A 27,316-nucleotide genomic window follows, 5' to 3' on the forward strand; every position below is an offset into this window, starting at 1 on the left:
CGGGATTGCGGTGCGCAGCTGCGTGCGCGCCCCGGAAGCGGAAGCGAGCACCCGTTTCCGGGCGGCTGATTCGAGGAGTTGTTTTGTCTCCGGCGGCACCTGTGAGGAGCTGCTTCGAGGCAGGCCATGCCTTCGGAGGGTCGCTGCTGGGAGACCCTGCAGGCGCTGCGCAGTTCGGACAAAGGTCGCCTGTGCTACCACCGCGACTGGCTGCTGCGGGGCGAGGTGAGCAATGGCCCAGAGGCGCGTCACGGGACGCTGCTTCTTTGTAACAACCAGCCTTTGACTCCTGAGTGCGCCTCACCCTGCCTTGGCGTTTCTGCCTTCTCCCGCCTGGTTGGGCTTTTCGGGGAGCTCCTATTCAGAGGTGCCCTTCTCTGGAGGTTTCAGTGCTTTCCTCCAGGCCGGAGTTAGGCGCCGCTGCCTCTTAGGGTCAGCGAATTTACTGCGCGTCTCTTCCGTTAGGAGATCCAGATTTAGCGGTGAAAGGTTAATGTGACCTAACCTATTGCTCCCAATGAAAAGACCAGATTTTTAAATGACATTGGGCAGACCTGGAAAGTGTAATGGGGGCGTGGTCCGTGCACCTATGATTTGCAAAGCCCTGTGCTGGACCGCTCAGGTGGGGAGTCTGTAGGGAGTTAAAGGCTCAGCTCTTCTTCCCGAGTTGCTGGTAATCTAGGTACAGACGTGACGTTTGTCTCTTCAGGCTTAAATGTGTCAGTTCTAAAGCATTTCCTTGTCTATGTCTTTGACAGTTTTAAAGAATACATACTTTATATAGCATGAATCCCAGCACGAGTCTATTTGGTGTAGACTCAGGTTATGCGTTCTTGGCAGGAATACCACAGAAATGATGCTGTGTTCTCAGTAAGTCACATGAATAGGTCACATCAGTAACACACAGGTGCTTCATTCCAGCCCAACACTGGTGATGGCACTGACCTTGATCACATGGTCACACTGGTATCTGCCAGATACCAATCCACTTGAAAATCATTTTTCCCTTTGTAATTGATTACTGTTTTGTGGGGGGGGTATTCCAAGATTAGACCAGTATGTTTTTTTTCTCATCAAACCTCCACCCTTAGCATTTATTGACGACTTCTGCATGAATTAGTCTCTTCTGTGATGTAGCCAAATGGTATTTCTTTATGTCTACCATTCCTTATACATATTGTAAGGAAATGCTTTCATTTCTCCCGTTTAATTATTTATATCACTATCCTCACGGGTTCCTGTTTTATTCAGTGAGTTGTGTCCTCATGGGTTCCTGTTTTATTCAGTGAGTTATGATCCATTACTTGTAACCTTGTATGTGTATTTCCGTCTTTTATTTTTATTTTTATTTTTTTGGTCTTTTTAGGGCCGCACTCATGGCATATGGAGGTTCCCAGGCTAGGGGTCCAATCGGAGCTACAGCTGCCGGCCTACACCACAGCCACAGCCACGTCAGATGTGAGCTGTATCTTCAACCTACACCACAGCTCATGGCAATGCCAGATCCTTAACCCTCTGAGCGAGGCCAGGGATTGAACCTGCATCTTCATGGATGCTAGTCAGCTTCGTTAACCACTGAGCCACGACGGGAACTCTTGTATTTCCATCTTGTGCGAAGTATTATCTTCAGGATAAAATGCTAGAAGTGAGATGCTGAGTCAGAAGGTAGGCATAGATGTAGTTTTATTATTTATTGCCACGTTCTCTCTGGGTGTATTGTTTGTCTTCCAGTTAGCAGTGCATGATCATGCCCGTTTGCCCACGGCCTTGTCAGCAGAATGTATCGTTTTATTTTTTTTGCCTGTCTCATAGGTAAGAATGAGAGTGCAGTGTGGTTTTACAGTATGTTTTTATGTTGATTGAGATTGAACATTTTTTCTACATTCAAGCGCCAATTTTATATCTTTACTTGCAAATTTCCAGTTTATATATTTTGCTCCTTTTTTTACTGGGGTTTTGTATTTCCCCCCCAAATTTTTTTTCTTTTTTTTCTTTTTAGGGCTGTACCTACAGCATATGGAAGTTCCTGGACTAGGGGTTGAATCGGAGCCGTAGCTGCTGGCCTGTGCCATAGCCACAGCAACCCAGGATCTGAGCCACATTTGCAACTTACATCACAGATTGCAGCAATGCTGGATCCTTAACCTATTGAGCAATCCAGGGATCGAACCTGAATCTTCACGGACACTATGTTGCGTTCTTAACCCACTGAGCCACAACGGGAACTCCAGTGGCGTTTTTTGTATATATGGTTTTTATTTTCTACATTTGAAGCTCTGGTCCTGAAATTTATTTTGGTGTAAAGAATGAGTAACGAGGAGTTTCCACTGTGACACAGTGAGTTAAGAATCTGACTGCAGTGGTTCGGGTCACTGAGGAGGTATAGATGTGATCCCTGACCCTGCTCACTCGGTTAAAGGATCCAGCGGTACTACAGCTGGGGCTCAGATTCAGTCCCTGGGCCTCAAACGTCCATGTGCTGCAGGTGTGGCCAGTTAAAAAAAAAAAAACAAGTAAAGGGTTGTTGCCTCACTGTTATTTCCAGTATGTCTTTATCTTCGTGTGTTTGCATGTATTTATTTATTTAGGTATTGGGTTTTCAACAAAACATGTAGTGGGTTATAAAGACAAAATTCTTTTTTTTTTTTTTTGTCTTTTTGCCATTTCTTGGGCCGCTTCCCGCGGCATATGGGGGTTCCCAGGCTAGGGGTCTAATCAGAGCTGTAGCCACAGGCCTACACCAGAGCCACAGCAACGCGGGATCCGAGCTGCATCTGCAACACCACAGCTCATGGCAACGCCGGGTCCTTAACCCACTGAGCAAGGCCAGGGATCGAACCGGCAACCTCATGGTTCCTAGTGGGATTTGTTAACCACTGCGCCACAACGGGAACTCCCCAAAATTCTTTTTGATTGCTTAGATGAGGTGACATGAAAGTTGAGCTTCACTCTCTTCTTCCCTCTAGGATGTTTTAGAAGAATGCATGTCTCTTCCCAAGCTGTCTTCTTACTCTGGGTGGGTGGTAGATCATGTCCTACCTCACATGCAAGAGAACCCTCCTCCTTCCGAGACTTCAGCATCCCCTAGATCTACTTCAGCCCTCGACCAACCTTCGTTTGTTCCCACATCTCCCATAAGAGACCGTGCCTTCTCATCAGCCTCCTCAGCAACGGCGAATGGAACCGAGGTAAGGCTTTCGGTGGCTGCAAAGTTGAAGCATTTAACATTGTCCTACTCTGATGACCTTACTCTTGGCGAAAATAATGGCTGCTTCTCCTTGTAGCTATTTGTAGGGACGACGTTTACCACAGCACCCAGTGATCTCTCTGTGAAGACCCAGACAGAGGAATTCCTCCCTATTCTTGGTACCAAGAATAGTAATTAATAGGATTGTTTGTTCTCACGAGCATTGCATCTGTTTAACTCATAAGATCGCCCTTTTTGTTGTTGGTTACTGGAAGCCTTAGAGTAAATTTTATACTCGTTCTTAACTTACGTACCTTGGTTCTGTATGAGTTTTTACCTTTTTGAGGGGGCTCTATTTTGTTCCTGCCTTTGTTTCTCTCATTTAAAAGCAGTGAAATTGTTACTAGTGCCCTGCTCTTCTGTTTCTTTGTATTTCCAGAGGTAGTTTGTATAAATACAAGTATTCAGGACCACATGTACTTCTTTTTCCTTTTTAAACAAAGTTGAGGAAAAACCCCACATGATTGTAATATTAAAAACTGATAGGAGTTCCTGTCGTGGCTCAGTGGTAAGGAATCCGACTAATATCTGTGAGGAGGTGGATTCGATCTCTTGCCTCGATAAGGGTTAAGAATCAGGCGTTGCCCCAAGCTGTGGTGTAAGTCACAGAGGAGGCTCAGATCCTGCATTGGTGTGGCTGTGGTGTAGGCCACCAGCTATAGCTCCAATTTGACCCCTACTATTGGTGCTTTCATATACCCTGGCTGTGGCCATAAAAAAAAAAAAAGAAAGAAAGAAAGAACGAAACTGATAAAGGAATTGGTAAAACTTCAGATGAAATGTTAAAATTTTATAAAATTAAAATGAGATGCCAGAGTTCCCGTTGTGGCACAGTGGAAACAAATCCAACTAGGAACCGTGAGGTTGTGGGTTCACTCCCTGGCCTCGTTTAGTGGGTTAAGGATCTGGCGTTGCCATGAGCTATGGTGTAGGTCGCAGCACGGCTTGGATCTGGTGTTGCTATGGCTCTGATTAGACCCCTAGCCTGGGAACCTCTATGTGATGCGGGTACGGCCCTAGAAGGACAAAAGATCAAAAAAAAAAAAAATGAAATGCAGTAAACAGTGTCAGTTCTATCACAATATCTATAAAATACAGCTAAAATGTAAAAAAAAAATTTGATAGTCTATACTGTTGGATATCTTGTTTCCATCTGTTTTTTGTTTTGTTTTGTTGGTTTTTTTTGTCTTTTTGCCATTTCTTGGGCTGCTCCAGTGGCATATGGAGGGTCCCAGGCCAGGGGTCGAATCGGAGCTGTAGCCCCTGGCCTACGCCAGAGCCACAGCAACGCAGGATCCGAGCCGCATCTGCGATCTACACCATAGCTCCCAGCAACGCCGGATCGTTAACCCACTGAGCAGGGGCAGGGACCGAACCCGCAACCTCATGGTTCCTAGTCGGATTCACTAACCACTGCGCCACAACGGGAACTCCTAAATCTTTTTTTTTTTTTAATTGTAGTAAAATATTCATGACATAAAACTTACCATTTGAAGTTCCCATCGTGGCTCAGTGGTTAACAGATCTGACTAGGAACCATGAGGTTGTGGGTTTGATCCCTGGCCTTGCTCAGTGGGTTAAGGATCCAGTGGTGCCGTGAGCTGTGGTGTAGGTTGAAGACGTGTTGCTGTGACTGTGGTGTAGGCTGACAGCTACAACTCCAGTTAGACCCTTAGCCCAGGAACCTCCATATGCCATGGGAGTGGCCCTAGAAAAGGCAAAAAGACTAAAAAATAAAATAAAAAAAAATAAAAATTTACCATTTGGAGTTCTCGTTGTGGCGCAGTGGGATTGGTGTCATCTCTGGAGCGTTGGGACACACTCTTGATCCCTGACCTGGCAGATAGGTTAAGGATCTGGCATTGCCGCAGCTGTGGTGCAGGTTACAACGGTGGCTTGGATCTGATCCTTGGCCTGGGCATTCCATATGCTGCAGGCTGGCCAAAAAAGAAAAATAGAAAAATAAATAAATTTATCACCATTTTTAAGAGTACAATCCCATAACATTAAGTATGTTCATAGTGTGGTGTAACCATTACCACTGTTCGTCTCCAGAACTTTTCATCATCCTGAACTAAAAGTGTTACAGTCATTAATCAATAACGCCTTATTTCCCATACCTTTCGTGCCTGGTAACCACCCTTCTCGTTTTCTCTCTGTATGAATTCGACTGTTCTAGGTACTTCGTATAAGTGGAATCATGTAATATTTGTCCTTTTGTGACTGGCTTATTTCACTTAGTGTGACATCATCAGGGTTCATCCACCTTATAGCATGTGTTAGGATTTCCTTCCCTTTAAGGCTGAATAATGTTCTGCTGTATGTAAGGACCACATTTTGTTTACTTATTCATCCATTCCTGGACACTTGGATTGCTTCTCCTTGTGACAGTTGGTACTAGTGCTGCCCTGAGCACGCATAGACATGTATTAGTTTCAGTACCTGTCTGCACTTCTTTTGCTGAGGTCCTCTCAGGTATAAAATTCCAAAATTCTTAGGAGTTCCCTGGTGGTCTAGTGGTTAGGATTTGGTTCAAACCCTGCTCTGGGAATTGAGATCCCACATCAAGCCTCTGCATGTTGTAGCCAATAATAAACACATAAATAAATAACTTCATAGTCCTTAAGGTTTAGGTAAGTATCATATAGGAAGTTTTGGTGTTTAAAACAACAGAAACCTGGCTTGGGTCATAAGCCTCATTCTTGAGGTAGATACTGGGTACAAGGAGACAGAGTAATTTGATTGCCAGGCTGTTCACATGCAGAGTGACTCCTGATGCTAGGGGATGTGGAAGAAATGGGGAGGTGGCTTGGGGTTGCTCCATCCAAACCACCCCAGCAAAAATGGGCACTTATTAGAAGAAAGGGTGAAAATGTGCTGGGCAAATCAAAACAAACAAGCAAAAAATGAAATAAAATGACACCAAAAAAAAAATGCCCAATGCAAAAACATCCACTTAATTTATTAAGGAAAACAGTGAGAACAAGGTCAGTATCCCCAAAAGCACACTGATTCTAACCTAAATTGTTTTGTTGTTGTTCATAAGTAGTGATGCAGCTTTTGTTTAGGTGGAGTAAAAGCTTAATTTTTCCATCTTCTATCTGTATAGGACAAACATGAGTCTCCACATACAGAACCTCTGGTACTTCAGTCCTCCCGGGGGATCAAAGTGGAAGGCTGCATCCGAATGTATGAGCTGGTGCACAAAATGAAAGGAGCAGTAAGTGACCTTAGGGAGCCCTAAATGCACTTCCTCGGGGCCTATGAGTGTCCACCATGAGCCTGTTACCATGTCCCGCCTACTCGTAGCTCCCATCCAGCTGGGGAGAGAGTATAATGAAGTCATCAAGAGTAAGTTCTCTGAAGCCAAATCAGGTTTCAGCTCCCAGCTCTTCTGTTTTACATGTGACCTTGCGAAAGTTACTTAGGTGTTCCTGGCTTCCGTTTACTTCTCCAAAATCTTCGGATGATCTGGGTTGTCAGATAACGTTGCACAGAGAAGATGGACCATGACAACCTCTTGAAGAAAGAATAGCACCATCGGAGTTCCCGTTGTGGCTAAGCAGATTAAGAACCTGACAGTGTCTGTGAGGATATGGGTTCGATCTCTGGCCTCACTTAGATGGCACTGTCACAAGCAGTGGCTTAGGTCTCAGATGCAGCTCAGAGTCCATGTTGCTGTGGCTGAGGCATAGGTTGGCAGATCTAGCTCCAATTTGACCTCTGGCCTGGGAACTTCCATATGCCACAGGTGCTGCCTTAAAAAAAAGAAGAGTTCCCGTCGTGGCGCAGCGGAAACAAGTCTGAATAGGAACCATGAGGTTGCGGGTTTGATCCCTGGCCTCGCAGTAGGTTAAGGATCCAGCGTTGCTGTGAGCTGTGGTGTAGGTCGCAGACACGGCTCGGATCTTGAGTTTGCTGTGGCTGTGGTGTAGGCCGGCTGCTACAGCTCCGATTGAACCCTTCGCCTGGGAGCTTCCATATGCCGAGGGTACGGCCCTAAAAAGATAAAAGACAAAAAGAGAGAGAGAGGGAGAATAGCACTACTTTAGTTAGCTTATTTGAAAAACGAAGCATGCTTTTGTAAAGTTTTTTGAAGATTACATGAATTATAAAAGTGAAAGTCTTTTAGCATCTACCCTCATTCATTTATTCATCGAGTCACCAAGTATTTATTGAGCATTTATGTTCTAGGTCGAGATAAAACAGTCAACAAAGTCGACGTGGTCCATGTCTTCATAGAGTTTATGTGCTGGAGGGAAAGACAGAAGTAAACAAGATAAATAAGTAAAATATAATTAGAAGACATAATCTGAGTGAGAGAAAGCAGTATCAGTGAAGCATTCACTTTGACATTGGATTAAAAAAGGATGATTTTTGCTTAGACTGCGGGGGCGGGGGGTTAGCCATGAGGATGATGAGAAATGTTAGTGTCCGTGTGTGTGTGTGTGTGTGTGTGTGTGTGTGTGTGTGTGTGTGTGTGTGTGTGTGTGTGTGTCCGTCTGTCCGTCCGTCCGTCCGTGTGTATGTTCTCTGGGTTTCTCAGCTCTGCTCTACCAATCACCAGTCCTCCATGGACTTTCCATCGTACAGATGTAGGTCGAATGTTTTTCCTTGCTAGTGATCCTCGTACACTCTCCGTTGTTGATTCTTTTTTTTTTTTTTCTCAACTTTTAATTAAACTGTCTCAGAGGAGAGGATATTTATGCTTGTATTCAGTTTGCCTTTTTATACTGGATTTTTTTTTTTGTCTTTTTGTCTTTTCCAGGGCCACACCCACGACACATGGAGGTTCCCAGGCTAGGGGTCCAATCAGAGCTGTAGCTGCCAGCCTATGCCAAAGCCACAGCAGCACAGGATCTGAGCCACGTCTGCAACCTACATCACAGCTCATGGCAATGCCGGATCCTTGACCCACTGAGAAGGCCAGGGATCGAACCCTCAACCTCACGGTTCCTAGTCGGATTTGCTAACCACTGAGCCATGACGGGAAACTCCTTTTTTTTTTTTTTTTTGGAAGCTTTAAAATAACTTTTAAAATAGAGTAGCCCAGTATCTTAACGTATTTTGACATATCTCCATGCCAATATATATAGCATGTCATCCTCTTTAAAGGCTGCAGAGTATGCTCTAGTATGACCTACTATAATATATTTAATTATGTCCCTGTTAGTTTAAATTGTTTTAAATCTATGGCCATTATCAACTGGGCTGTAATGCACATCCTTACCATTTATCTTTGCACACATATGCAAGTATTTTCTCAAGACAGATATCTAACAGGGAATTAGTGAAAGGAGAGAGATGTATATGTATGTATGTATGTATACACACTCACACTTTAAATTTTGATAGTTAAAATGTCAAATTACCCTTAAAAGCAAATGAGAATACTCTCCTGAATAATAAATGGAATATCTGATACCCTTAAGTACAAAGGAAAGGGACTTTCCTAAATGAAAGTAGGAGAAGAAAATCCAGGCAGAGGTAATAACTTGAAGAGTGAGATAAGAGTGTGTGCGGCATCTTTATGGAGTTAGAGTAAGACTTTCTTTAGATGACCCTGAAACCCGCGTGAGAATACATAGGATGGAAGCGTAAAAGTGCTGAGCTGTGGATATGTTGTTGGTAACACCCATCCATTCTTAGCTTTGCTGGAGTAACATAAACCTTTTGGAGAAAATTGGAAAAGCTTTCCAAAACAGCTGAGTTTAAAGATCAGCCCAGAGTGGAGAGAGGTGACTCCAGCAAAGGTTTTGAGAAGTAGGCAGATGTTTCTATGCCCTGCAGTGCCTTTGATGGAATTAAAGGCTGAGGGAGTGACTGGCCCACAGGGACCTGCTGTGTGGCACAAGGAGCTCTACCCAGTATTTTGTGATAATCCGCATGAGAAAAGAATCTGAAAGAGAATGTGTGTGCGCGCGCGCGCGTGTGTGTGTGTGTGTGTGTGTGTGTGTGTCTGTCTGTCTGTCTGTCTGGGCACTTTGTTGTACAGCGGAGATTATCACAGCATTGCAGGTCAGCTATACTTAACATAAGTAATTTTTTTTTTTGTCTTTTTGCTATTTCTTGGGCCGCTCCCGCGGCATATGGAGGTTCCCAGGCTAGGGGTCGAATCGGAGCTGTAGCCACCGGCCTACGCCAGAGCCACAGCAATGCGGGATCCGAGCCGCGTCTGCAACCTACACCACAGCTCATGGCAACACCGGATCTTTAACCCACTGAGCAAGGGCAGGGACCGAACCCGCAACCTCATGGTTCCTAGTCGGATTCGTTAACCACTGCGCCACGACGGGAACTCCAGTAAATTTTTTTAAAAAAAGGACTGAGGGGAGGGCATCCCACAGGGCAGATGAGCAGGGGTTATGGCGCTCCAGAGAGCAGGTGCTGATCTTTCCAGGAGGTCTTGAGGCAGTGGCAGGAGGAGCAGGAGAGGAAGGTACGGGCTCTGTCTGAGATGGCATCGGAACAGCTGAAGCGGTTTGATGAGCGGAAGGAACTGAAGCATCATAAGGAATTCCAGGACTTACGGGAGGTGATGGAGAAGAGGTGAGTCGCCCTGAGTTATGGCTGGGAATGTCGGGGTGGTCACCTGGAACTCTTCCCTAATGTAAAACCCAAAGGGAAGGAGTTGAATTTCTTTCTTTTTTTTTTTTTTTTTGTCTTTTTAGGCAGCACCCACAGCATATGGAGCTTCCCAGGCTAGGGGTTGAATTGGAGCTGTAGCCTCCAGCCTATGCCAGGGCCACAGCAACATGGGATCCGAGCCGCGTCTGTGACCTACACCGCAGCTCATGGCAATGCCGGATCCTTAACTCACTGAGCAAGGCTGGGGATCGAACCCAAATTCTCATGGATGCTAGTTGGGTTCGTTAACCACTGAGCCACAACGGGAGCTCCTAAACTTCTTCTGAGTCCTTAAATATCAAAATAAAATAGCCAGAGAAGCTTAGAACTTCAAAAAATGACCAAGTTTGGAAAGACCAGGCAGCACAGAGAGAGGGAAGCTTCTAGGAGAGGGAGAACAGTTTAGGAAGCATCCCTGACTCTTCATCCCTGCCATCTTTTGTTCAGCTCCAGAGAAGCCCTGGGGCAGCAGGAGAAGCTAAAAGCAGAACATCGTCACAGAGCAAAGGTCAGAGCCCGGGAGAATCCGTGTGGGTGTCCGGTGTGTGGCTGTAACCACCTGAGGAGTCAGGTTCTAGCAGAGTCAGAGCACCTGGCTCATGTCATGCTCCTGGTGGCTGACTTTGGGCAGTCCTTTTTTTTGCTCTGGGTCCATCTGTGACAATGTGTCACCCACATAGGACTTGAATGTAGGAGGAGAAGGCCCAGGAGCCCCTTAATTTGACAGCCCTTTCTGTAGATTCTTAACCTGAAGCTGCGGGAGGCAGAGCAGCAGCGCCTGAAGCAAGTGGAGCAGGAGCGGCTCCGGAGAGAGGAAGGCCAGGTGCGCCTGCGGAGCCTCTATGCCCTGCAGGAGGAGATGCTGCACCTCAACCAGCAGCTCGACTCCTCGGACCAGCACAGAGACCTGCTGAAGGTCGACCCGTCTGCCTTCCAGACCCGAGGCAACCAGCTGTGTGGCCTCATCTCAGGCATCATCCGCACCACTTCTGAGGTGAGGGGGCTTCAGAAGATTCTGTCTTCTGTCTTTTTTTTTTGGTCTTTTTAGGGCTGCACTCGCAGCATCTGGATATCCCAGCTAGGGGTCATATTGGAGCTGCAGCTGAGGTCTATGCCACAGCCATGGCAACACCATATCAGAGCTACATCCGCAGCTTACACCACAGCTTACAGCAACGCCGGATCCTTAACCCACTGATCGAGGCCAGGGATCAAACCCACATCCTCACAGAGACAGCGTCATCAGGGTTCTTAACCCTGAGCCACAATGGGAACTCCTTAACACAGTATCATTTTTATCTAGACCATTGCCACAGGCTTTCATTTTAAAAATTTTTTTTTTAAATTATTTATTTAGTCTTTTGTCTTTTTAGGGCCGCACCTGCGGCATATGGAGGTTCCCAGGCTAGGGGTCGAATTGGATCTGTAGTTGCTGGCCTATACCACAGCACACAGCAAAGCAAGATCCTTAACCCACTGAGCAAAGCCAGGGATTGAACCTGCGACCTCATGGTTCCTAGTTGGATTCGTTTCCACTGTGCCACAGTGAGAACTCCAGGCTTTTATTTTTTATTTTTTTTATGGCTGCACCTGCAGCATATGGAAGTTCCCTCCCAGGAATCAAATTGAAGCAGGCCTATCCACAGCCACAGTGACACCATTGCCACAAGATTTTAAAAAGTTATTCCAGGAATTCCTGGTAGTTCGGTGGGTTAGGGATCCAGTTTTGTCATTGCCATGGCTCAGGTCACGGCTGTGGTACATGTTTGATGCAGGTGTGATTCTTGGCCCAGGAATTTTCTTTTCTTTTTTTTTTTTGTCTTTTTTGCTATTTTTTTGGGCCACTCCCGTGGCATATGGAGGTTCCCAGGCTAGGGGTCTAATCGGAGCTGTAGCCGCCGGCCTACGCCAGAGCCACAGCAGCACGGGATCCGAGCCGCATCTGCAACCTACACCACAGCTCACGGCAACACCGGATCCTTAACCCACTGAGCAGGGGCAGGGATCGAACCCTCAACCTCATGGTTCCTAGTCGGATTCGTTAACCGCTGCGCTACAATGGGAACTCCGGCCCAAGAATTTTCATATGCCGCAGGTGCAGTCAAAAAAAAAAGCAACAATGGCGTCCAGCCAGTGTTGGTGAGAGCTCTGAAAAATCTATACTTTGATACTGTGGATTTGGTGGTCAGTGGGCATTACCTTTAAGAGAACGGGAAAGCAGTGAGTATCAACGTGCTGAGTCGGGGTGCTCCACTGGCACAACTCCAGCTTAGAAATTTATGGACTTGCATGAGGTACGATGCAGCACCACAGGTACCTAGGAAATAACCCCTAAGCTCTACCTCTCACTGTGACAGAACGGCTTTCCCACTGCAGAGGACCAGGCTGTGGCAGAGAGGGCGCTGCAGGAAATGCGGGACCTCCTTGCGAACTTAGAGCAGGAGATCACCAGGGCCCAGGAGGACAGGAGGAGGCAGGATGAAGAGGAGGCCCGGATAAAGCGGCAAGAGTCGCAGATGCAGCAGGGGCCAGAGGCCCACAAGGAGTCCCCAGCTCCCAGCCAGGGCCCAGGAGGGAAACAGATTGAAGGTGGGTCTCGGTGTGAAAACGGTCCTTTAACTTAAGATGAAAGAAACAGAACATGTTTGGAAATTATATTAGGTGACGTGCAATTTACCAGAATTTACGTCATGTAAGATTCAGTACTTCCAGTGAATGACAATCAGTTTTGATTGATGTGCAGCCTGACTTTAGATTCCAGCACTTGCCATGAGGACTTGAAATTCTGCATATCCTGTCCTAGTAGACGTATTATTGCAAGTATTGCTGCTATTGAGTATTTTAAATAAGTATATACAAAATGTATGTCTGTCGACTGCATGAGAGACTCGATAGGTCATGACGGTTGAGAATGCTGCCTTCGGAGCCAGATCAGTGGGAACCTAGTTTTTCTACTTCCTAGCAGTGTGACTTTGGCAGATGGCTAAACCTTTACATGCCTGACTCCTTAGCTATAAAACGAAGATAACAGTGCAATCTGCCTCATAGGATTATTACAGCAGTGGGAGCAGTTAATACATATATAAGGTGATGATAACGGTACCCGGCTCATGTTAAGTGTTCAATCAATTCTGCTATCGTGAAAGTCTTTCATTCCCTAGACCTCCAGGTGAAGGTGCAGGACAGCACGATGCAGTGGTACCAGCAGCTGCAGGACGCCTCCAATCAGTGTGTGTTGGCCTTCGAAGGACTGACCAACAGCAAAGACAGTCAGGTAGGAGGGCTCTGAGTTAGGGACTCTCTGGTCCTGCTGGGGCCCCCCCGCCGCCCCCCAGCCCGGTCCCAAAGGAATGTAGCTGGCATGCCACATTCCCTAATCTGCTGACATCTCCTCAGCTCTTGAAAACACTCGCCACCTTCTCACCATTCTCTTCTGGCAGGCCAAAAAGATAAAGATGGACCTCCAGAAGGCTGCCACCATCCCCGTGAGCCAAATCTCCACCATTGCAGGTGGGTCAGAGGAGTTCTGTGTGGCCCTCACCTCATCGTAGTGCTTTTGAGGCTCCACGTCCACTTCTCTGTAAGGTTCCTATAAACAGAATCTGTTTGAACAAATGTTGACAGCGGGATCAGGTACATAAGCCGTGTACGTGCCTCCTGTTTTCCTCTTCGTTTCCTCTCAACACGTAGAAGGTCATCATTATGTGTTTGTTGACTCCGTTTTTTAAAAAGTCTAAGCTAAGTATTGGGAGTCCTCTTGTGGCGCAGCGGGTTAAGGATCTGGCATTGTCACTGCAGGGGCTTGGGTGGCTGCTCTGGTGTAGGTTCAGTCCCCCTGACCCGGGTGCGGTCACAAAAAAATAGGACGGCTCTTACCTGATGTTGGAAGTTGCTGCATAAGATTCCCTTAGCAGCCAGGATGTGACGTCCTGTCCTCACTCTTGTCCTCCGGCACGAGCGTTTCCAAACTGGAAGCCTGCTGGGAACACTTGAGGATGCCTGCCTTTTCTCTGCAGAGACCGAGAGGGAGAGATTAAGAACCAGGCAGGGGCCAGACCCGTCTTCCTTCTCTTCTTTAGGACTAGAGGTTCATTTTCGCAGAGCGCTAGATGTGGAAGCCTCTGGAGTACAGTCTGTGCCGCCAGGTGGCAGGGGAGCCTGTGCGGCTGGCAGGCTGCTCTAACTCAGCCTGCGTCCTGGTTTCCTTGATTAAGTCGTTGCCCAAAAAAGCATAGAAATTGCGGTTCCTGCCCCTGAGAGGCTCTTTGACGGAACTTACACATCACTGTGCTGCCTAGAATTCCTTCCGGAGCAGGGCTAGGTTGGAATAGGTCAGCACGTATCACTCTCTGGAATTGAAAGTGCCAGGTCCTTTGGTAGCAGCAGCAGCCGGGGGCGAGGTTGGCCAGGTGGCCGTTTCACACCTTCACTGCTCTCCTCGGGCTCGTCCTCTGTCTTTACCCCTCAGTTGTCCCCCCACAGCCTTGCCTCCTCCTCTGTCTGGAAAACTGAGGCATCAGGCGTGAGATCATCAGTCTGCCCTTCCACCCGTGCACAGCTGTATTTCCCTCTCAGGGTCCTAGTTCAAAGGAAGGTGTACCCTTCTGCCTTGGCCTTGAACAAACCTCAGGAGCCTTGTTCTCGTCCCTTCCCATCCTCAAGAGAGTTCTCCTGCCCTCTGCACAATCACTCCCTTTTTATAGGCTTCTTTCTCATGAAACATGCTCATCACTCACATTCTAAAATACATTTCTCTTGGTTCTGTGTCTTTTCAGTATTTTCTTTCTCTTTTTTTCTTTTGTGGCTGCATCCACAGCATGTGAAAGTTCCCGGGCCAGGGATCAAACCCACGTCACAGCAGTGGCAGCCCTGGAGCCTTAACCCACTGCACCGCAAGGCACCTCCTCTTCTAAGTATTTCCTAATCTTCATGTTTCCCGTCGGCTGCGATGGTCATTCCCTCCTCTGTCGTCCCTCCTCTGGCCTCGCTGGCGACGCTAACTTCCAGGTTCTTTCTCCTCCTCCCTCTTTCTCCTGTGTGGGTTCCTCAGTCTCCTGCCACCCCCCGCCCCAGTGATGGGTGTGCCCTCAGGATGTGCTTTCACCCCGCCGGTCTCATTCCACAGACCCCCATGGCCTCAGGCTTCACCTCTGTCGCACCCCAATCTGCCTCTGGATCATTCCTGTCCTCTGAGCTTCAGGTCCCCTGGCTCTGGCTCCCCGAGGCACAGCTCCGCCTGGATGTCTCTTGGGTTCCTCGGGTCTGGTGTGTTCAGGTGGGAGCCCCTCGTCCTCCTCACGCCCGCCTTTGCTCCTCTTTGCTGTGAGTAATCCATAGCTCCTCAGCTCCTCCGTCACCTTAGCTGAAGCCTGGGCGTCCTCCCCTGGCTGCTCCCTCTAGTCCATCCTCTGCCTTTGTGAGGCTGTGGCGGTGCCGGTCTTCATCTTCCTCTTTGACCTCTGTGGCCCTTCGTCTCCGTCACCGCGAAGCTCTTTGAGAGCTCGCAGCCCAGCCAGCCAGACCTTCTCCAGAGTTAGTGCTCAGGGAATGGGGAGCGACTGCGAAGGAGGTGACCTAATTCTGGCTTCTTTTTTTTTTTTTTTGTCTTGCCATTTCTTGGGCCGCTCCCGCAGCATATGGAGGTCCCCAGGCTAGGGGTCGAATCGGAGCTGTAGCTGCTGCCAGCCTACGCCAGAGCCACAGCAACGCAGGATCTGAGCCGCGTCTGCGACCTACACCACAGCTCACGGCAACGCTAAATCCTTAACCCACTGAGCAAGGGCAGGGATTGAACCCACAACCTCATGGTTCCTAGTTGGATTCGTTAACCACTACGCCACAACAGGAACTCCTAATTCTGGCTTCTTTAAAGGTGGACGTCCATGAGTAGTTAGATTTGGACAGCATTTAACTAAGGATGTGGTGCTGGTCCGGCCTCCGGGATGTGGGGGCCGCGCCAGCCGCCGGGTTGGGAGCGGACCTGGCTAACTGGAGAGGCGCCTTAGCAGGAAGGTGAGCTGAGTAAATTTCTATGGAAATATATGCATTTTAATGTCTCAGTAAAGGTAGAGTCTCTGTTTCTCTTTTCCTAGGATTATTAGCCTTGAGATTCCTCAGATGTCTCATTATTTAAATCTTGGTTTCTTCCTGCTTTTACTTTCTAAGAAGGGTACCCCCCGCCAGCCCCTTTCAAATGGAAGAATCAGTGGTTTGGGGAGAATATTCCTGCGATTTTTAAGCATTTCTTAAAGTGATTAGGAACTTGTCAGTATTTTCAAACTGGAGAGGCTATATTCATTCAAACTTTGATTTTAAGTAAAGGAAACTAATTTGGGTTTGCTTAAGCAAAAAAGAAAAAAAGAAGGAAGGAAAGAGTAGAAAAAGCAGCGACAGGGATTTGTCCTAAACGTAAAGCGGATTCACAGAGCCTGTGTCAGGGTCGGGGCTGGAGCTCAGGAGCCAGACGTTTTTGGACCCTTTTCTCTCCCCTCTTGGCTTCCCTCTGCACACCTCATTCTACGTTTGTAGGCTGCCGTTCTTGGTCCACATGGCAGGGCCAACCCCACCGCCTACATGTGTGTATGTCACAGGACCAGCCACTCATCTAACTAGCCCGTGCGGCAGATGGGGCACTCGGTTTCTGTAAGGCAGATGCAGCTTCTGTGTTGCTGAGGATGGAGGAAGACAGGTCTGGGAGAAGAGGGGGGCATTGTGAGTGGAGAAGACCCCTTAGAAGGTTTCCCTAGAGAGGCAAAGGGCCGCTCTGGGGACATCAGCCACGCCCGTGGCTTCTGTATCAACACAATGCCCATTTCTGTACCATTCATCTCGCTGATGTGCTGGTTTCAGGGTCAGTTCATTCCGCAAGTAAGGAATTCCTTCTAAATAGCATCACGCCTTATGTACGTCCGCATCCTTCACACCGTGTGTTTGATTGTCATATATTTTTCTGCATCTGTATTTTGGCTTTAGGTACTGACCTTCTCTAGGGCTGTATAGCTGGGTTTACATAGAGGCTTTGTTATTGCAATGATGAAAAGTAAATTGACTGCAGGTGTGTCTTTTCACTGACTTTTTCTCTGTCATCCCCAGGCTCAAAGCTGAAGGAGGTCTTTGACAAGATCCACAGCTTACTCTCTGGAAAACCTGTTCAATCCGGTGGGCGCTCTGTGTCGGTCACACTTAACCCACAGGGTCTGGACTTTGTCCAGTACAAACTGGCGGAGAAATTTGTGGTGAGAAACGTGGTTGCCAAGGGTTTGGGGAGACGAGGCTGGTGCGTGCCACTTAAGCCCTTCTTGAGCATTACCTTAAACGTGTCCCCTCTCTGTGCCCCCAGAAACAAGGGGAGGAGGAGGTGGCCTCCCACCACGAAGCAGCGTTCCCCATCGCGGTCGTGGCGTCCGGGATCTGGGAGCTCCACCCCAGAGTGGGGGACCTCATACTCGCTCATCTGCACAAGAAGTGTCCTTACTCTGTTCCTTTCTATCCAGCTTTCAAAGAGGGAATGGCTCTGGAAGATTATCAGAGGTGAGGTGGTCGCCTTACTCTCCATCCCTAGGGCAGTGGATGAAATAGAAACAGGACTGGCATTCCTTTTCCCTCCTCGCAGCGTCTCTTAAGTACCTTGAACATTCTGTCAGAGAATGCGGTGTCTTTCATGCAAACAGAGTGGCTTTTGGAATTTGTGGATTTAGGTATCAATAATCAATATAATATGGTAGAGAGAATACTGGATTTAGAATCCAGGGATCTTAGAATTTTACCCCGGCTTCCTCTTTTAATAGATTTGCAAAAATGGGAAATCCCTTAACCTCTTTTTGCCTTTTAGGGCCCCACCCATGGCATACCTCCGTTCCCAGGCTAGGGGTTGAGTTGGAGCTGCAGCTGCCGGCCTACGCCACAGCCGTGCAGGATCTGAGCTGCGTCTGCGACCTACACCACAGCTGACAGCAACGCCAGATACTTAACCCACTGAGCAAGGCCAGGAATAAGACCCACATCCTCATGGATACTAGTTGGGTTCATTACTGCTGAGCCACGATGGGAACTCCTCATTTAACCTCTTTAAACATTCTTTTTATCATTTGTAAGTGGAGGTAGTCATACCCATTACTTCCTAGGAATTTACCTCTCAAGGGTTTTCATGATGCACAGATTTGATAATGGGTGGGAGTGCTTTGTAAACAAACTATAGTCTACCGATGTAATAATGTATTAATAATGCTAAATGTGGAGTTCCCATTGTGGCGCAGCAGGTTAAGAAGCCAACGTAGTTGCCATGAGGATGGAGCATAGGTGGCAGCTGTAGCTCCATTCACTTCCTGGCCCAGGAACTTCCATATGCCTCGGGTGCAGCCGTTATAAAAAAAAAAAGAGTAAAGGAATTGGTGGTCACTCTCACTTTGGCCTTATCACATTGAATTTTTTCTTCCCGTGTAGGATGCTTGGCTACCAGGTGAAGGATTCCAAAGTAGAACAGCAGGACAACTTTCTAAAACGCATGTCTGGGATGATCCGTCTCTACGCGGCCATCATCCAGCTCCGGTGGCCCTATGTAAACCGACAAGAGGTAGTAGAAAGGCTGCGTCCGAACTGAGAGGTCGGCCCAGAGGCCATAGTCGTGTCTCTTACCTGCAGGAAATAGTGACCTTTCAGAGAGGCAGTCTAGTCACACAATAAGTTCAAGGTCATTGCTGCCGTGTCGAGGTTCTTCAGAGACGTTGATGTTGATAATTAGGGAGCTTTGGATCCTCAGACTCATTTACTCAGTGACTTGTTGGCGCCTTGAGGTCATCTAGGTCGCATACGTCACTGCACAGACAGACAGATGGAGACTCAGCAAGCGGTAGTCACGCCTCATGCACCCTTGTCAGTGACAGGCCTCATGCACCCTTGTCAGTGACAGGCCGTGGCTGCGGGCCAGGGCTTTGACCTGCCAGCCCAGTTCTTTAGTTCAAAGAATGGAGATTAGAGAGTTGGAAAAGTCAGTGGATTTGGAGACCTAAACAGAAAGGAATAGAAGTTGATTGATCCAAGAAGTTTTTATTGCGTACCTGCTCTGTCCCAGGTGCTGTGCTAAAGGCACCAAGAACAGTGATTAAAATATCTCGAAGGGTAACTGTAAGAGTAACCATGGGATCCCTGAAACTGAAAGCTGTGTGTTGAAGGGATCCTGTGACGAATGTGGGCTACCCGTGTGTTGGAACATTTAAAGAACAGAATTTGTTGGCTTGTGTTGCCCCTGCCCTGTGGCCCATGCTTAGGTTGGATGATCTGGGAGTTCATGCCCCTTTGGTGATGGCGGCGTGATAATATTAGGGATTTAGCCCTCTGAATAAAATGAGTATTTGAAAAAAATTTTATTTTATTTTATTGTGTTGCTTTTTAGGGCCACACCCGTGGCACATGGAGGGTCCCAGGCTAGGGGTTGAATGGGAGCGACAGCCACCAGCCTACACCACAGCTACAGCAACATAGGATCTAAGCCACGTCTGCGACCTACACCATAGCTCGTGGCAACGTCGGATCCTTAACCCACTGAGTGAGCCAGGGATTGAACCCATAACCCTCTGGTTACTAGTTGGATTCGCTTCTGCTCCACCACAGCGGGAACTCCGAAAAAAAATTTTTTTAAGATGTTTATTTTTTCTGTTATAGTTGATTTACAGTGTTCTGTTAATTTCTGCTGTACAGCAAAGTGACTCAGTCATACGTGTATATATACATTCTTTTTCTCACATTATCCTCCATTATGTTCCATCTCAAGTGACCAGATGTAGTTCTGAATAAAATGAGATAAAATTGTGACCAAGCCTCTCTCCTCCCAGACTCACCCTCATGGCTTAAATCATGGCTGGCGCTGGTTGGCACAGATCTTGAACATGGAGCCCCTGTCGGATGTGACGGCTACCCTCCTCTTTGACTTCTTAGAGGTACGGAATACAGTTACCGCACGGCCGAGAGCCGGTGCTTGAAGCAGCCTTGGGCCAGCGTGGGACCCGACTGGGGAGGACCCTAGGAACAGAGCGCAGTGCTGAGCAGCCTTAGGGGCCGGGGTCAGACGTCTTCTCCCGAGCCCCAAGGCAAGCCTAGCTTTTGACGTTTCTTCCCAGTGCACTTTCCTTCTCTGTGTGGATGGCTTCTCATTGTGAAGAGCAGGCAGCCGTACCTCCCAGTACAAGTGAGGAGGGGAACTTGAATCAGGAGGGATGCAGAGGTCACTCGCTCCCAGATAGAGGGTAGGAGGTACAGCTGAAGCTCATCAGGGCCTGGCACAAGGACCTAGAATAGTACCAGGTACCAAGACAGCCTCCCTGGGAGACCGCGTGCTTTCACATTCGCTCTTCCCGCGGGCTGCCTCCGTGCTCTGTAGGCCAGCTCTCTCTAGTTCTCTGTGCACAGCAGAGCAGGTGGCCCTCCTAGGCTGCATGTGCCTCAGTGTGGCCACCCGGTGTGGTGGGGCTGATGTCTCACAGTTGTGATTGCTAATTCCCAGGAGAGAAAACCTGATTACCCCGCTTGGTCAGGTACCTTTCTAGTCTAGAAGGCTCTGTACAGTCCTGTCTGCCTGTGAGGGGCCCCCACTGTCAGGTTAGGGTGAAGGTTTCTGTGGAAAGGAGATAGTTCTTAAGGAATAAAGGCTTGGGGCATGTGCCATAATGAACCTGGGACCATTTGGTCTATAATGCCAACAGTTTCTAGTCACCTTAAAGCTCCTGAGGTCAGAGTACGTGAACATTGATCCTGAATCATTGAAAACACAAGCGGTGTTTTGGTTTTTTGTTTTCAATTTATTTATTTGTCTTTCTGGCCCCACCCATGGCATGTGGAAGCTCCCGGGCCAGGGACTGAATCCAAGCCAGAGCTGCGGATCTACACCAGATCCTTCAACTCATTGCACTGGGCTAGGGATTGAACCCGAGCTTCTGCAGAGGCCGGATCTTAACCCAGGGTGCCTCGGTGGGAACTCCCGCAAGTGGTATTCTGTGTCATCTGCTTATTAAGGTTGGGAGTGTGCCAGGCCTTTAGAATCAAATAGTAGTAAATTAAGTGCGATTCATGTTTTCTGAAACACCTGGCTACCTGGCAGTCTGGTCAAATGGAGGTATTGAGAAACATTTCGGAAGAAAGTTGTGTTTTACATGAATTCCCTTGCTTAGCTAGCTAAGTGGCCTTGTAGCTGAAATTTTTCTTTTTTTTTTGGCTGCATTCTCGTCGTGTGGGATTGAACCCACATCACAGTTGCAACCTGGGTCACAGCTGTGCCAACACTGGATCCTTAACCTGCTGCGCCACAAGGCAACGTCCTGAAATTCTTGATAGGAATGAAGGTCAAAGGGCTGATTGTGCTTTGCGGGTCTCCTGTCAGTGTGAACATTCATTCTCTGCTCTGACGATGCCTACCTTTCCCTCTAGGTGTGTGGGAACGCCCTCATGAAGCAGTACCAGGTCCAGTTCTGGAAGATGATACTTCTCATCAAAGAGGACTACTTCCCCAGGTATTAGACTGAGTAGGCGCCAGGGGACCTAGGAGGTGACAAGCTCATGGCGTTCCCTTGTGGCACAGGGGGTTAAGGATTGTCACTGCATTGTCACTTCAGGGTCTCAGGCAGGTCACTGCTGTGGCATGGGTTCAATCCCTGTCCCGGAAATTTCCACATGCTACAGGAACAGCCAAAAAAAAAAAAAAAAAAAGCCAACTCATGGCATCAGATACATTTGGCTGCTGTTACACTCTGTTTCTCTCAGTTAAAAGTACCTGTGTTAAGGTGCGTTCCTCTTTGTTTTTGAATTAACGCTTTTGAACTCTAATCTTAAATCTCAAACTTTTGTTTTTTGTTTTGTTTTTGTCTTTTTTAATTTAATTTTTTTATTACTCAATGAATGTATTACATTTATAATTGTACAATGATCATCACAATCCAATTTTATGGGATTTCCGTCCCACAACCCCAGCGCATCCTCCCACCCCCCGAACTGTCTCCTTTGGAAACCATAAGTTTTTCAAAGTCTGTGAGTCAGTATCTGTTCTGCAAAGAAGTTCAGTCTCTCCTTTTTTCAGATTCCACATGTCAGTGAAAGCATTTGATATTAGTGTCTCATTGTCTGACTGACTTCACTTAGCATGATAATTTCTAGGTCCATCCATGTTGCTAAAAATGCCAGTATTTCATTCCTTTTAATTGCTGAGTAATATTCCACTGTGTATATGTACCACATCTTCTTGATCCACTCCTCTGTCAATAGACATTTAGGTTGTTTCCATGTCTTGGCTATTGTATATAGCGCTGCAATGAACACTGGAATCCATGTGTCTATTTGAGTCATGGTTTTCTCTGGATAGATGCCCAGGAGTGGGATTGCTAGGTCAAATGGTAGTTCTATGTTTAGTTTTCTGAGGAATCTCCATACTGTTTTCCACAGTGGTTGCACCAATTTGCAATTCCACCAACAGCGTCATAGGGTTCCTTTTTCTCCACACCCTCTCCAGCACTTCTTGTTTGTAGACTTTTTGATGATGGCCGTTCTGGCTGGTGTAAGGTGGTACCTCAGAGTGGTTTTGATTCGCATTTGTCTAATGATGAGTGATGTTGAACATCCTTTCATGTGTTTTTTGGCCATCTGTATGTCTTCTTTGGAGAATTACAGGCCAATTTCACTGATGAACATAGATCCAAAAATGCTCAACAAAATCCTAGCAAACTGCATCTGACAATACATTAAAAGGATTGTATATCATGACCAAGTGGGATTTATCCCAGGGATGCAAGGGTTCTTCAGTATCCGCAAATCCATCAGTGTGATACACCACATTAACAAACGGAAGAATGAAAACCGTATGATCTTCAAACAGACGTAGAAAAAGCCTTTGACAAGATCCAACACCCATTTCTGATAAAAACCCTTCAGAAAGTGGGCATAGAGGGAACCTACCTCAACATAATAAAGGCCATATGTGACAAACCCAGAGCGAACATAATTCTCAATGGTGAAAAGCTGAAAGAATTCCCGCTGAGATCAGGAACAAGACAAGGATGTCCGCTCTTGCCACTACTCTTCAACATAGTTTTGGAAGTCCTAGCCACAGCAATCAGAAGTAAAAGAAATAAAAGGAATCCAAATTGGAAATTGTTTTTGTCTTTTTAGAGCCACACCCACGGCATGTGGAATTTCCCAGGCTAAGGGAACTCAGGATCCCCAACCCACTGAGCGGGGCCAAGGATCGAACCTGCGTCCTCATGGACACTAGTCAGTCGAGTTTGTTACCACTGAGCCACAACGGGAACTCCAAATCTCTTTTAAATGTTGTTGGCAAAATAACACAAAACTAAATAGAAAGATCTTGGATTCAGAAACCTGACATTTTAACCTCTTCCAAATTCCCCAGATATCCTGCGATAATGATGACATACAATCCTGAATGAAACCAAGGAGTCAAACCCCCTCAGTAAATCCATTGGTGAAACTGATTGGTCAGCTGGTTTGCTTGACTCTATTGTGGGCTTCACCTTCAAGTACCCATCCTACCCTCTCAACTCACTGGCATTTCACTGGGGGAAAGGCATTGGCAACACCCAGCACACCTGATCACAAAGGCTTTGGGAAGGAAGAGGGCTCCCTTCTCCTTTATCCCCTTGTCTGTGTTTTGTTTTTTGTTTTTGTTTTGTTTTGTTTTGTTTTTGTCTTTTTGCCATTTCTTGGGCCACTCCCGCGGCATATGGAGGTTCCCAGGCTAGGGGTTGAATCGGAGCTGTAGCCACCGGCCTACGCCAGGGCCACAGCAACGCGGGATCCGAGCCGAGTCTGCAACCTACACCACAGCTCACGGCAACGCCGGATCGTTAACCCACTGAGCAAGGGCAGGGATCGAACCCGCAACCTCATGGTTCCCAGTCGGACCCGTTAACCACTGCGCCACGACGGGAACTCCTGTTTCTTTTTTTTTTAATGTTCATTTTTTCTTGTCTTTTGTTTTTAGGGCCACACCTGCAGCATACAGAGGTTCCCAGGCTAGGGGTCAGACTGTGGCTGTAGCCACTGCCCTACGTCACAGTCATAGCAACACGGGATCCGAGCCACATCTTCGACCTACACCACAGCTCACGGCAACACTGGATCCCTAACCCACTGAGCAAGGCCAGGGACAACCCATGTCCTCTGGTTGCTAGTTAAGTTTGTTAACCACCGAGCCATGACAGGAACTCCTTTTTTTTTTTTTTGCCACACCCACAGCGTATGGAAGTTCCCAGCGCCAGGGGATCTAATGTGAGCTGTTGCTGGGACCTATGCTACCTCAGCAGCAAAGCCAAATCCTTAATCCACTGCACCAGGCCGGGGATTGAACCCTCACCACTGCATAGACAACCCTGGATCTTTATCCTGTTGTGTCACGGTGGGAACTTCTTTATCCCCTTGTTTGGAGAAACTGTTGAGACCACTTAGTAAAGCGACATGGTCCTTGGTCTAGGAGACATCTCTGAGCCATTCGATCTGCCCTTTCCTCCACATCAGCCGGGACCTACGTCCTCTCTGCAAGGTAGGTGTCCGACATAGCTGTGACTCACGTGTCTTCTTTCTCTCCCTGTAGGATCGAAGCCATCACAAGCTCAGGACAGATGGGTTCCTTCATACGCCTCAAGCAGTTCTTGGAGGTAAGATGCTTTTAGACCAGCACCTCCCAAACTGTGCTGGCCTCCAGTGCACCTCTGTCTGACAAGGCCTGAACCTCTGGACTCTGACTTCAGTCTCTCCCTCTTGATTTTTCCAAACCCTGCTTTTTCATCCATTGCTCTCTCTTCACCTTAAGAGCTGCCATTTCATCTTCTTCCTGTGTGTCATTATCCATGGTGCCTGTGGGGAAGCTCTCCTAAGAGAGGAATAAAATAGTTGAATGAACCTTATCTCACCGGTACTTTTTTTTTTGTCTTTTTGCCTTTTCTAGGACCACACCCGTGGCATACGGAGGTTCCCAGGCTAGGGTTCTAATCAGAGCTGTAGCCGCCCGCCTTCGCCAGAGCCACAGCAACGTGGGATCGGAGCCTCGTCTGTGACCTAGACCACAGCTCACGGTAACTTGGGATCCTTAACCCACTGAGCAAGGGTAGGGATCAAACTTGCAACCTCATGGTTCCTAGTCGGATTCGTTAACCACTGCGCCACGATGGGAACTCCCTCACTGGTACATTTTTTGCATGTTGGCCAAGGTTCTTTTCTCAGTCTCAGGTCTGGGGAGCTGGCACATGTCACTTTTCTCCATGAGACCAGACTGTACTTTCAACCAGACTCCTCTCCTTCTTCCCAGTGCCAAAAATCTTTAAGAGGTGAATTTTGGCAAATAGTCGAGAACTGTGGTACGTCTGCCAAGAGAGCCCGCAGACTTGCAGTTTCCCCCAGCCCAGTTGGGGGAGTGGCAGTAGTGAAGGGGGAGGCCAGGCTGGGGAGGTCAGAGCAGGACAGAGTCATAGCGAGTGGCGTGTGTCCTCTGTCGCAGCACATGCAGAAAGGGAGGTCTTACACACAAGCTTTTATTTCGTTTGTTTATTTGATCACCATTTCTTTGGACCAGCTCACACTTGCTGTCCCTCAGTGTCCTCCCACTGGCAAGTGCTGGAAGCAGCATTATCAGAAAATCATTCTGTTCTCTTTATCTTTCCCTGACCAGAAATGTTTGCAGCACAAGGATATTCCTGTCCCCAAGGGCTTTCTGACTTCCACCTTCTGGCGTTCCTGATGTCACTCCGTTTGTCACCATGTTGCAAGGGGGCAATAATAAAGCCACTGAAGACAGCTGTATTTGGGAGAAGTCGTGTAACTCTGTATTTTTATGTGTTTGTACGTCGTGGCTTGGGAAGAGATTTTTGTGGGTCACAAATCTAGACGGTCCCTTAGTAGATTGATGACCCCTTAAGGGGGGGGGGCACGCAACAGAGTAAATGGAATTGGCCTTTCTCATTTTTACAAAAAACTTGCAGAACAAAAGAAAATTATGAGAAGATTTTAGCACTTGATCTCATCCTGTTTCCTTTGTCTCCAGCATCTTTTAGAAGGCAGGTTGATACTGTGACCATTTCACATTTCACCCTCAGCTGAAGTGACGTGCCACTTTCACGCCACCCCCAGCCCCTCCCGCATGCTGCTCTGTTCAGAAGGATGTCCGGAAAGAGTAAAGACTCATGCAGTCCCTGTACAGTATCACTGGGACGTTGAGGCCCAGATCCTTAAATGCAAGACTGGCTGATGGTTGTTTGGCCTTAGTCCACTTGTGAAGAAATTAGAAATTCAGAAGGAGTTACCATCGCGGCGCAGCGGAAACGAATCCCACTAGGAACCATGAGGTTTCGGGTTCGATCCCTGGCCTTGCGCAGTGGGTTAAGGATCCGGCGTTGCCGTGAGCTGCGGTGTAGGTCATAGCTGCGGCTCGGATCTGGCTTTGCTGTGGCTGTGGCGTAGGCCAGCAGCTACAGCTCCGATTAGACCCTTAGCCTGGGAACCTCCATATGCCTCAGGTGCGGCCCTAAAAAGGACAAAAGACAAAATTAAACAAAACAAAACAAATTCAGAAGAAATGCCTGATGCAGACATGGACTAAGTCCCAAATTGCATTGGTGAGAGCTTAGTGTCTGGATCAGGATGGTCAACGCAAGTTATACTGAACCAGTTGTCCTTTTAATTTGGAATTTGGTTCCTGGGTGGCTGAGGATGCATGCACCAACTTTTTTGTTTTTCATTTTGAATTAAGATGGGCTGTGATGGGTCCTGCAGCGTTATACGCGTGCTGAGCATCCATGAGCAATAAATCAGGGGCTTCACAAAGGTGTTGGGGAAGAATTGAGAGCTGCCTTACAATTCTGTACCTGTTCTGAGTAACGAATGATGACAGATTTGCCTGATTAAAGCCACTGCAAAAATCGCGTCTGGCTGTCGAGATAAGAGTTGAGGTTTGCCTTATGGAAGGACTCATTCTCTTACTCTGCAGAGGCAGTGGCCATGGAACCTGTTTCTCTACACTAAATGCTGTATGTGGGGATGTGTTTGGGGGCGGGAGCAATTCCCTGGTTATCTTGAGCAGTTTGAAGCTAACCATTCTATGAATTGTTGACCATGGTGCCAAAAAATAAGTAATAAAGTTTGGTTTTTAAAAACTCATTGCTGTGATCTAGTTGGTTCAGTATGATCGAGTTCCTGTACCTGGATCCGTGTAAATCCTGGCAGTGCACACATCTAGATACAGAACGGTGTGATTTTCCCATTTTTGTCTTCGTGACCTTCACCTTGGGGGAGGTGCTTTTTTTCTGTCATTTCTTTTTGGAATTATGCACCAGTAACTGACCCTGTTTCAGCTGGCGGATGGGAAAGTATTGGTCTCTTGGACACAATGGAATGAACACCAGGTAAGGAGTCAGTAGACTTGGGCTCAATTCCCTTTGAGGTTTGTGACAT

At 47.5% G+C, this 27,316-nt stretch overlaps 1 protein-coding gene across 1 annotated transcript; it reads left to right on the forward strand.

Moving 5' to 3' along the window:
• Positions 1-20: 20 nt before the first annotated feature.
• On the forward strand, positions 21-27,022 carry GLE1 (GLE1 RNA export mediator). Its single transcript, XM_047768569.1, has 16 exons — positions 21-225; positions 2,967-3,188; positions 6,357-6,467; positions 9,648-9,796; positions 10,322-10,382; positions 10,614-10,868; positions 12,232-12,463; positions 13,036-13,148; positions 13,315-13,384; positions 16,967-17,109; positions 17,214-17,404; positions 18,317-18,446; positions 19,705-19,809; positions 21,293-21,375; positions 24,465-24,528; positions 25,539-27,022. The coding sequence occupies exons 1-16, from the start codon at positions 127-129 to the stop codon at positions 25,605-25,607; spliced, it is 2,097 nt and encodes a 698-aa protein (XP_047624525.1). The 5' UTR covers positions 21-126; the 3' UTR covers positions 25,608-27,022.
• Positions 27,023-27,316: the final 294 nt, after the last annotated feature.

Source organism: Phacochoerus africanus, chromosome 2, assembly GCF_016906955.1.
Source record: "Phacochoerus africanus isolate WHEZ1 chromosome 2, ROS_Pafr_v1, whole genome shotgun sequence".
Taxonomy (NCBI): domain Eukaryota; kingdom Metazoa; phylum Chordata; class Mammalia; order Artiodactyla; family Suidae; genus Phacochoerus; species Phacochoerus africanus.

Excerpts from the sequence above, each read along its gene's own strand:
- GLE1 (XM_047768569.1), top strand. The coding sequence starts at position 127 with ATGCCTTCGGAGGGTCGCTGCTGGGAGACCCTGCAGGCGCTGCGCAGT. Across the intron at positions 12,464-13,035 it reads AGGAGGGAAACAGATTGAAG|ACCTCCAGGTGAAGGTGCAG; the intron begins GTGGGTCTCGGT and ends TTCATTCCCTAG. Across the intron at positions 17,405-18,316 it reads GCTCTGGAAGATTATCAGAG|GATGCTTGGCTACCAGGTGA; the intron begins GTGAGGTGGTCG and ends CTTCCCGTGTAG.